This window comes from Psammomys obesus, unplaced genomic scaffold (genome assembly GCF_907164565.1).
Source record: "Psammomys obesus unplaced genomic scaffold, mPsaObe1.curated_primary_1811, whole genome shotgun sequence".
Taxonomy (NCBI): Eukaryota; Metazoa; Chordata; class Mammalia; order Rodentia; family Muridae; genus Psammomys; species Psammomys obesus.
The window spans coordinates 1,272,159-1,283,452 of record NW_026585698.1 but is presented as its reverse complement, the minus strand read 5'-3'; the positions used below and the strand labels follow the sequence as shown (position 1 = coordinate 1,283,452).

General features: G+C 50.0%; 1 protein-coding gene across 1 annotated transcript in view; it reads right to left on the bottom strand.

The window, feature by feature from the left end:
- Window positions 1–1,049: 1,049 nt before the first annotated feature.
- Npffr1 (neuropeptide FF receptor 1) overlaps window positions 1,050–11,294 on the bottom strand; it is a 32,464-nt gene continuing 22,219 nt past the window's right edge. The window contains exons 3-4 of the mRNA XM_055599020.1: window positions 8,752–8,851; window positions 1,050–4,660 (exon numbers count right to left, since the gene is read on the bottom strand). Coding sequence (XP_055454995.1) covers window positions 3,784–4,660; window positions 8,752–8,851 — 977 coding nt within the window. The 3' untranslated portion in view covers window positions 1,050–3,783. The remainder of the gene's footprint in view (window positions 4,661–8,751; window positions 8,852–11,294) is intronic.

The window sequence follows — 11,294 nt, the reverse complement described above, 5'->3', positions numbered from 1 at the left end:
CAACAAAAAGGAACAAACTAAGAAATGCTGTGACGTGAGCAAACCTCAGAGTCATCCTGTCAAACAAGAGGAGACAGACTCAAAAATGCTATCCACCGTCTAAGTCCATATTCATAACCTTCTGAAACCAGATGGAGGGTATTCTGGGGTCAGGGGAGAAGGGCATACATTGACATGAGGGAGCATTTTGGAAGAATGAAAATATCCTTGGTGAAACAAATATACAATTGCTGAATGGTCACAGTAGATGGGTGAATTTTAGCTTATGCTATCCCTCCATAGGGTGCTACAGAAATTTAACATGTATGTATCTATGCTCACAAAATGAATGTGTATCTCCCATATAGTTGAAGCATTTTGCCTTTTCTTCTTTGCTTATCTGTATTTTGTGAAACTTCCACCATGCTTCTGCAGGGGCATGTTTGTGAAGAGAGAAGCAGCCAGCTATAATTGGGCTATTCAACAAGGAATCTGTTTTGCCTCAACATTGTTTGCTTGTGATGAAGCTGCTGGTCACCTCTTTCTCATCTATCTTTTCTCAGTGGCACTTCTGAGAGGTGAGCTAAGGAAAAGGATGCAAAGAGGCCCAGAACCTAAGAGCAATGCTTTGTCCTTCTAGCCCCAGGCTTGCTGGCACCTGGACTCAGGATAAATACACAGTAGGTTAATGATAGGGGGCTCCCGGATTCCTTTGCCAATTCTACCTTCCATTCCAACCGGAGTCAGCCCATGAATCCTCCAGGCCTCTACAGAAAGTTGGCGGTCCAAGGCTGGCCAGTCTGTGGTTTGTGGGCCCTAGTGGGCACCGCCTTCCCTCACATTGGTCAGATGTGTTCGTATGGTCTTAGGGAAGTCAAGAGCCCATTCATCTGTGGAGACCCATTTGGAGAATGACTGCTCTTGTGGCACATGGCACGGAAGGACACAGCATCCCTCTAAGAGCCCCTCTGGGTTGGGTTCTCGGTGTCCACAGGCCCCTGGCTCTCTTCCCCATCACAGGCTCAGTTCATCTCCAAACTTTCCACCCTTGAAAGGACAGATCACCTCAGGAGACCTAACAGGGCACAGATGGAACATGTCTGCTCCAGAGACGTCTTCCTCCATGGTGTTAGAGTTCGGTGACCACACAAGGCGCACTCAGGCCCAAGTGTCAGGACACAGAGACTGACAGAGCTACAGTTATAAAAACAGCATCATACAACATCCTATGGACAGAACACACGATTGTTTTCTCTAGCCAAGAAGGAACACAGAGGAGGGAGCGCAGAGCAGCTGGGTTGAGCACTGGGTCTGTCACCCCTAAATACCAAGTTGAGAGAAGCGTTGGGGTCTCCGTCCTCAGGGTTCACACAGGCACTATTTTCACAACTTGGTTTTATTATCTAACACCTCCAAACACGCATAGGACTTGTCAAAGCTGAGGCAGAAAATACTGAGTAGTTTCAGGAAAAATACTGAGTAGTTTCATTTGTAGGGAATGACAGAACTTTGAAATTCAGAGAGAAAGAATGGTGGCTACTAGGAGCTGGGAGGAACAGGGATTGGGGAGTTGGTATCAGTGGGTCCACAGTTTCCATTTGGGATAATGTCGAGCTAGAAAGGGTGAGTGGACAGTTACACAGCAGCACGAATACTCAGTGTCCTTGAAATGTATACTTCAAATGGCTAAGGGGACAAATTGTACATTGGGTGTATTTTAACACATGTACAAAGAAACAAACTCCCTGCATACACATGCTGCCTGCTTGTCTGTTAGCATTCAGCCCAAATCTGTGGGCAGGCAGGGGTTGCCTCCGCTCTTACTCAAGCGATGCCAAGAACAAGGGAATGCAGGGAATGCCACAGTGTCAAGAGTGCTGCACCGGGGCAGTCATGCATTCTCAAAGCCGGGAGTTTGGGGAAAATAGAGCAGAGGCCTTGGTGGACGGGATTTCTGAGGAGAGCCGTGAATTTTGACACCCCAGGGCAGAGAGCAGGCTGCAACTCCCACAGCCCCCAGGGGCCGCAGGGACGGGGTTGATATGGCTCTTGATCTGGCCTATTTTTAGAGCCTGGAGTCACAAGTCTTCCCAGTTCTCAGGCCAGTTCTCAGGCCACTGTGTCCATACACATGATATGAACGCAACACCGGCAGTGAGGACCATACAGAGCACCAGCTCAGGCAACAGCTTGTCTACCTACACAGACCACTCCTGGCCTTCCGACCCTGGCATCTGCAGCTTCCTCAGCCTAGGATTTGCTCAGAACATCTCGGGCGGGAAGTCACAAGGCCAACACAATGAAACCGTTTTCCTGCCCCAACCTCGGTACTCCAGTTCATTCTGTGGGCGTTGCTTTTTATCATTTGGCAGGGAGTTTCCAGCTCTCCACCCCGCCATGCCTGCCTCCACCCTCTTTGAAAGGCAGGGCACAGTTCAAGCTGTCCAAAGACAAGCCTCTCGTAACGCTGCTGCCTGTGGCTCTGGGACCCTGGCCCTACAGGGCTTCAGTCACTTTGTGAAATGACAAGAACATTTTATGAATCAGATGACAGTGTCCAGAGACACACCTGAACATGTACAACTGCGAGGCAGTTTCTCTGCCACTGTGGCCATTGCTCCCGATGGACCCAGGAACAGTAAATGGCCCATCAGTGTGTGTTTCCATCAGGAAACAGTAAGAGTTCAGAGCCCTGAATCCTAGGAAGGTTTTGTTTTTGTTTTTAATTCCTTAAATTTCTAGCAACTGTGGTCACAGGGTGAGGAGAAAGTGTCAGGTGTAGCGCAGATTACTGAGACTGCAGGAGAAATCAGCAACAGCAACCCATTTCCTAGCTCCAGTCTGTCAAGGTGATTGCTGGGGTGCATGTGGGATCTCCTTTGCTTTTAGGGCTCACAAGTCACACACTGTGGAAGGGTTTGTGTGTGGCCTTCGGGGCTTTCCCCACAGCGACTGAGCAACTTCTCCTTCCCAGGAAGCATGAAGGAAAGGCTACGAGAAAGCTTGTGCTCACAGGCGGGGTGAAATCTTTCCGGAAGGCAGAGTTGGCATTGCGCGCTGGCTTCCTTTTCCCCTTGCCTGCCACCCACGAGCTGTTGGTGGTGCTGGAAGCTCTGCCTGGCTGTGGTGGTGGAGGTCGGGGAGAGGAGCCTCCATCTGGCACTACCCAGAGCCTTGAGCCTGAGTCTAAACAGGCTCCCTAGGGTTCTTCTTGCAGCAGCTCAGTTGTGACCTTGTGAAGTGGGTGTTGCCCTGAACGCTTCCTGGAATAAAGCCAACACTCAGAGCTAGCAGGGGGAAAGCTTGACTTTTCCCAGGAAAGGGCCGAGGGGGAGCTGCCTCAGCAACACAGCACAGGGGACCCCATCACAGGGACTCGGTGTGTAAGCGCAGAGGTCACCTCTTCCCAGCCACCTAGTTAGGGTGACAACGTTTTCTTGAGCTCCGCCTCAGAGGGCCCTAGGGAGACCACTGGAAATGTGGATACAATAGACTCTCACTAGAGTGTGGGTCAAGGGGGATTTCCATCGGAGAGACCTTGTCCCCTCTCCCTGGGCCTCAGAGTCTCTGCAGAGAAGGGTTCTGAGATGTTGACGAGAAGGAGTTGTCCATATACAGCTCCAGAGCAGAAAGGGTTTGGAAGGTTGAGGGCTGCCCGATTGGCCATCACTGGCAGCTACCCACCATCTAGTTTTTCATCAAGGAGGCATCTTAGCACCCTCTTCTAATACTGCTATTTTGTCCAAGGATCACGTTTTAGAGTCAGGGCCACAGGCCCACCAGACCCGCCCTCTCGGGACCACCTCAGATGTTCCAGGCTGGGATGGTGAGGGGCATGTGGTTGCAGCCAGGCCCTTCCGGGGGCCCATCCTGGTGGGCCACGCGCCCATTGCGCAACGGCAGACGGCCAGGCCCTGGGACCCCGCTGCTGGGGCCAGACTCGGATGGCAGGCCCGAGTCGCTGGGTTGCACATCCACTGCCACCCGCCTGCGCAGGAGTCGGCCGGGCCGCTCGGAGTAGGCTTGCTTGTGGGCAGCCCAGGGCGGTCGGCAGAGCTGCGCACGGAAGGCAGCCTGAAAGCCGCGGCGGAAGTTCTCGTTGAAGTAGCCGTAGATGATGGGGTTGGCGCTGCTGTGGAAGAAGGCCAGCCAGTGTGCCAGGGGGAAGGCGTAGACGGACAGCAGGTGCAGCTGCGGCTCGCTCAGCTGCCCATAGTCGATGAGCAGCAGCAGCGCCCAGAGCGGCAGCCAGGACAACGTGAAGAAGAGAGCCACCATGACGAGCATGTGCACCACGCGGGCCCTGCGGCGCGACGCGCGGCCACCCTCGGCCACCGCCTCCTCCGCGTCGCGCACCGGGCCCGGGGCCTGGCACAGCTTGCGCGCGATGCGCGCGTACATCACCACGATGAGCGCCAGGGGCGCCAGGTAGATGTGCGCGAAGAGCACGGCGGTGTAGACCTTACGCATGCCCTTCTCGGGCCAGGCCTCCCAGCAGGAGTAGAGCGGGTAGGAGCGGTTGCGAGCGTCCAGCATGAAGTGATGCTCCTCTCGGGTGACGGTCAGAGTGACCGCCGACGGACACATGATGAGCAGCGCCAGCGCCCAGATCACCGCGATGGTGAGCAGCGCCTTCCGGAGGGTCAGCTTCTCACGGAAAGGGTGCACGATGCAGCGGAACCTGCAGCGCGGGGGGGGGGGGGGGCGGGAAGAGAGGCAGAGGGCTCTGGGAGGGTGCCCGGAGGCACAACGGCCAGAGCTGACCTGGCTAGGGGCTGCTGGAAAAGGACACCTGACATTCATCACCGTACTTGAGGCAGCATCCGGTGCCGCTGGAAGAGGATACCTGACATTCATCACTACACTTGAGGCAGCATCCGGCGACAGCTCAGACACTACTGAGGTTAATCAAGTAAATTGGTTTGTCATTTGCGAGGGAGGCAGCTCACTTCACTAAATTGCTCTAAGAGCAAGGCTGGATTTAAAATAGGTGAGGTGGAAGATAACGGCGAACTAGAGGCTATTTTAAGACAGCTTAGATGGTAGTGTTAAGATTCAAACTTAGGAAAAGCAGTTGAAGTGTCCATTTAACGTACCAAAGCGGACCTGGTCTCCAGGTTCTCCCAGCATCCCTCAGTCCCTAGCTGTTACAGGGTATGGCTGGCATATCCGGCTTTCTACCCTGAAGTCTCCAGCCCCGGGGCTGGGCTGCCCTTCCCCCAGAGGCTCTTCCCTATATAATCCGGACATTTTGCTTACCTACCCTTTCTTTTATACTTTGGCCTACTGGCTGCTGTGCTTGGCTCTCCTCTCCCTACATGGTTCAGGGTCATGACCACCCTGGACTCCCAAATCTGTCTGCCTCTGGCTATGCTCAGCCACATATCTATGCTAAACTTTCTCCTCCACCATACCTAGGAGCAGCCATGTCCTTTGTTGATTGATTGATTGATTGATTGATTGATTGATTGATTGGTTTTCATTCAGTAGCAGGCACCACTCCTAATCTGTGGTGAACATTCTGTACTTGGGAAGCCTGGCTAGGTGAATACACAAATGCTTTTTAAAAAAACATTTATTGGGGGCTGGAGAGATGGCTCAGTGGTTAAAGAGCACTGTCTACTTTTTCTAAAGGACCTGGGTTCAATTCCCAACACACACACACATACACACACACACACATACACACACACACACACACACACACACACAGCAGCACAGCAGCTCACAACTGTCTGAAACACCAATTCCAAGGGATCTGACACCTCCACACTAATGCACATACAATTAAATAAATTATTTACAAAAAAACACATTTATTTAGTACTCACCCTCTCCCTTTCTCCCTCTGTCCCTTTCATTCTCCACACAAAAGACAACTGTCAGCAGTCACTTCTTTCCTTCTACCATGTGGCCCTAGGGACTGAACTCAAGTCAATAGGTTTGGTGACAGCACCTTTATCCCCCGAAGCAGCACAGCACAAATGTAACAGATATAATCTCTAGCCTTATGGGTTCCCCTGAAAAGCTCAGGAGCTGGGAGGATCTGTGGTGGAGCATAGGTGACAGGCCGTCCCTGGGTCATCTTAACCATTATACTGATGTAAGAAAAACATATTTGCTAAATCCTGACTGGCTCACAGGTTAAGAACATTGGCCGTTCTTCCAAAGGTCCTGAATTCAATTCCCAGCAACCCCATGGTGGCTCATAACCATCTATAGTGAGATCTACATGTGTGCCCTCTTCTGGTGTATAGGCACACATGCAGGCAAAATGCTGAATGAATGAATGAATGAATGAAACCCCTCTCCATTATAATTATTCTGGAAAGGAGTTAAGGGGTTTCAGCACCTTCTTTTCTAAGCAGCCAGGGTTGGGAGCCGCTGGTGGAGGTGAAGGAGGTAGAGGCTGTCCTCTGTAGTGGTTCAAAGGCCATTGATTAACTACATGCTCTCGAAAGTGGGTGTCAGACAAGTGTCCTAGAATGGGTTTAGATCAAGACAGGAATGGATGACTAGAAAAGTCAGTTGCTCAAAGGGCTTTCTGGACCTTGGTTTCCTTATCTTCAAAATGGGGCCCATAATCAGCTGGGCCTGGTGGCGCATGCCTGCGATCCCAGCTCTTGGGGAGGCAGAGGCAGGCAGATCTCTGTGAGTTCTAGGACAGCCTGATCTACAAAGGATAGCCAAGGCTACACAGAGAAACCCTGCCTCAAAAAAAGAAAAGAAAGAAAGAAGAGAGAAAAAAGAAGAGAGAAAGAAAGAAAAAAGGAACCCTGATCTATGCGGTAATGAAGATGATACCCCACCACACCACTCTACAGGTGTTCTGAATGCTTAAGACTGAAGAAAAACAACAAACAAAAACAAAAAAGCAAAACAACAACAAACCCAAAAACTGCTTGGGCAGCAGAAGCAGGAGGATCAGAAGGTCAAGGTTATTCTTGGCTAGAGAGTTTGAGGTCAGCCTGGGCTATTTGACAGACACCCTGTCTCAAACAAACAAAGGATCGCTCCTTCCCAGAATGCCTCCCTCATCCACCTGTGCCAGCAAGTAGAAATACCCCTCCTGAGGACTGTGGGGTCAGGCTCAATAGTTTGAGTGGAAGAGTGGAAGATGGGTCTCTTACAAGTCCGCATGGCTGCTTTGAACACAGGTGTGGTACTGACATTGCCCAGAGGCCCTTTCTTCTTCTCTCACCTGTGTCCTGCCCTCCTGCCAACTCTATCGTCCCAACCTGAAAGCACTTACACCCCTTTCCCATGGTCTATTCAAGCCTCACTTCCTCAGCCTGTATGACCTTGTCCTTCTGGCTACATAGTATCAGACATGCTCACCTCTCCAGAGAACAGGTGGCTCCAGAGGCCTATAGTACTATGAACTATGAATTCAGCCCATGAGCTATACTATAGCCTATGAACTCAGGAAATGGTTTGGAAAGGTTACCTGGAGGGGGCGGAGCTTGATAAACTTAAGTATGACTGGGAGAGGTTTTACATTCTCATGTCTTTCAACAGTGATAAGAAAACAAAGGTTGAGGGCTGAAGAGATGGTTCTGTCATTAACAACTAAGACTCGCAACTAAAAAGGCAAGAAAAAGGAGTCAGAGGAGGGGAGAGCTCACATAACACAAATAGCTTTGTGGAGAGGGGACCCAGCCCCATCATGCCAGCTGCTTACCTCACAGAGGTTGGGGTTCAGGGGGCCCTTACCTAGCATGCACAAAGCCCCAAGTTCAGTCCCCAGCACCAGGTAAAATGGGGCACAGTGGCATATGTCTGTGAGCCCAGGATAAGGCAGTAAAGAGGATCAGATTTTTAGAGTCATCCTTGACTGCATAATGAAGAGTTCAAGGCCAGCCTAACAAAACCAGTAAAAATAGAGTTTGATGGGGCACAGAGGTGGAAAGGAGAGGGGGTCATTAGATTCCAGAAAGGGCAGAGCTGAAAAGAGCTGGTGTTGGAGAGAGGGACCAGGAGGAGGATGTGGGTGTGTGGAAGAAATCGTGGTAGCAGCTTGTGTTTGAACTGTGGGCTAAGAACTGTCTATGAACTTTTCAAACACAGCCATTTGAAGTCTCCAGCCTCTCGGTAGGGCATTTACCATTTTACTGAGACAGTTCCTTTCCAAGTAGCTGAATAAGTGGCCCAACATCACACAGTGGGTTGGTGACGAGGACAAAAGCCATCTCCAGCTGGTCTACCTACCTCCTAGTCCCTGGGAGAAGGCTCCCAATCAGGAGTCCTCACCGCACTGAAGATAGTACGGAGCCAGGGGGGAGTCACAACTGTGTGTTCTGGGAAGGGAAGCTTAGGCACTGGTCCAAAGCCTCACTGACCCAGGGCTGCGTCCCACACCTTGGCCACATGTACAGAACCGTGCTTAATCTAGAATCTTCTCAGTGACCGAAGTGATGGAATGGTAGACTGAGTAATACCAGGACTTCCAGGAACCAGCGATTAGGAGATGGGATAAAGGAACAGAAAGAGACCTTTCCTCTCCAGCCTGTCTACAGACAGGCTCCTCTAGCTGACTGCCAGGGCTCAGACAAAGGAGAGGTAGGGTTCCTGATGCCTAGGGGGCAGACTGGCTTGAGCTCTTCGCAGACCCCAGATATTACTATGAGACCATGTCAGGAGCGGTCTGTGTCTTCTAGAAAGGGATAGAGTGGTATGCTCAGCGGGCCTTCCCTACGGCCGTCCAGCTAGCCCAGTGTCAGAGCTATCAGCTCTCTCAGTGCCAGCCCCAGGTCACCCAGGGACATGTCTCACCTTTCCACGGCGATGGCCACCAGCGTGAAAACTGAGGCAGATACTGACATGCCCTGCACCAAGCCACTCATCTTGCATGTGGCACTGTCAAAAGGCCAACCTGTAACGACAGAGGTCCCCACAGGGTGAGAGATGCCTCCCTACAAGACGCCCAGCACCAGCCACGTAAGCCAGTGCCCCCCAAAAGGGCCAGGAGGGGTCATTAGGTCTATGTGAAAAAGTGAACGAAGAGCCAACCATTCCACCAATATGGACACTGCTTTTGGGAAGATGGCCATTAGCTGACAGTTGATTGTCTCTGATTTTTAGGTCCGTCTAGCCCTGCCTTGTATGTGAATCCTATTGTTCCGCCCAGGAGTGAGGCCATTCCTTCCTCACAGTATCATTATCCTATTATGGTTATCATGTATAATATCATCACATATACTGAAGTGGACCAGACAAATAAGTCAACATGCTATGGATAAACATTTTTCCCCCATTGAGAACAAAGCTACAAATAAGGAAGGAGGAAAGCTGGGCTCGGTGGCATCAGGGAGGCAGAGGCAGGCATAGCTCTGTGAGACTGGCCTACAAAGCCATTGTGTAGTCCAGGACAGCCAAGGTTACACAGAGAAACCCTGTCTTGAAACAAACAACAAAAAACAAGGAAGGAGAATGTAAGTTAAAATTTCTGATGTTGGATCGGAATCTGAAGTATGAGTATGGGCCATAGTTTCTGAAATGCAGGCAGTGGCTAGACACAGGAGTAAAGAGCTAGCCAGGTGTGCTGGGTGCACACCTTTAATCTCAGCACATGGGAAACAGAGGTGGACAGATCTCTGTGAGTTCCAGGTTAGCCTGAGCTACATAGTGAGCTACAGGCCAGCCAGGGCTACATGGTGAACTCTTGTCTCAAAAAAAAATAAAAATAAAAAAATAAAACAAAACAAAATAAAATAAAATAAAAAGGCATGTGCCAAAGAACTCTAAAGCAATATGTATTCATTTCCCAGATCTGCCCCTTCACGGAGCCTAGAATCAGGACCCCCAACATTGAAAAGCACACCTAGAAGTCAGACCTTCGTTTGTTAATATTATATTCCTTAGCCTATGGGGATGGCTCAGCAGCTAGGACCATGTTGCTCTTGTAGAGAACTCTGGTTCGGTTCCCAGCACCCATATGGTGGCTCACAACCATCTATAACTCTGATGCCCAATTCTGACTTCTGTGGGCATCAGCCATGCACACGGTACATGTACGTATGTGCAATCAAAACACTTCCATGCACAAATAAAAATGAAGATTATACTCCAATGAAAAACAAGGCTTCCTAAAAAACTAGTTGAATCCAGCACTGATACATGAAAAACATGAGGTGATCCAGATTATTCTGTGGAACTAGGCTATAAAGAAATACTCCAAACATGGTAGCATATGGGAAGGACACAGAAGCCAGGTACAGTGAGCTTCTAATAGCCAAACCTAGAGCAGTTTATGCAACAAAATAAGTAATAATGTTGGATTAAAAGCCATGAAGCAGAGATCCAATTAGTTAAGGACAGAGGATGTGAATGCCATTAAGAGGAAACAGGATGGAAGCACTGTTGTGGGCAGTCAAGCAACTGTCAAGGCACTCTGAAGTTGCTGCAAAAATATAATGAGCCTGATATTTGCATAGTCTCGGAGAATCATCTGCTAGGGAACTTCATAATTAGAAAGGGAGAAGCGCTTCCTTCACAGCTGAGAGACAGCAGTTACCTCAGGAATCAAGCCTTCTGCACCTATCTGTGTTGCTCTCCCCTGAACAGCTAAACTGAATCTAATCAAGTGTAGGGAGCAGAGACAGCACGGAGTGAGTGACATTCTCAGTAAATGTATATTGTTGGTGTGGGCACAGCCATTACCCATATGGGCCAGGCTCAAGAAGAATGACAGCGCATTCCTCCAGAGTCAAAATATGATTGGGTCTCTTTCTTCCTTCCTTCCTTCCTTCCTTCCTTCCTTCCTTCCTTCCTTCCTTCCTTCCTTCCTTCCTTCCTTTCTTCTCTCTCTCTCTCTCTCTTTCTTTTTTTTCTTTCTTAAGACTGGGTTTCTCTGTTTAGTCCTGGCTGTCCTGTAGCTTGCTCTATAAACCAGGCTGGCTTCGAACTCAATGACCCACTTGTCTCTGCCTCATGAGTGCTAGGATTAAATGCATGAGCCACCACGTCTGGCTCCAGGGTATGAATGTTTATGAATGATTGACCAAAGTATGAAAAGACGAGCAACTTCTTCCCAGATGTTTACAGCCTGAGTCTACTCACCTACAGAGACCACCAACTGAGACTAGCTAACCCTTCCCCCTGTGAACCTAAGGTTCTGGGTTGCATCTGTAGTGCTAGAGAACCCAATCTGACCCCAGCTTTATGTGCCTCTGTCCTTTAAAGAAAGGGGGAAGTGGTTGCTTTACAGCTGCCCTAGTCACCTCAACACCCCTAGTTCAGGGTCCCAGGACCCAAGCTGTATGCGTCCTGGCATCAGAGAAAACATCAGACATGCCTATATTGCAAATAATGAAACC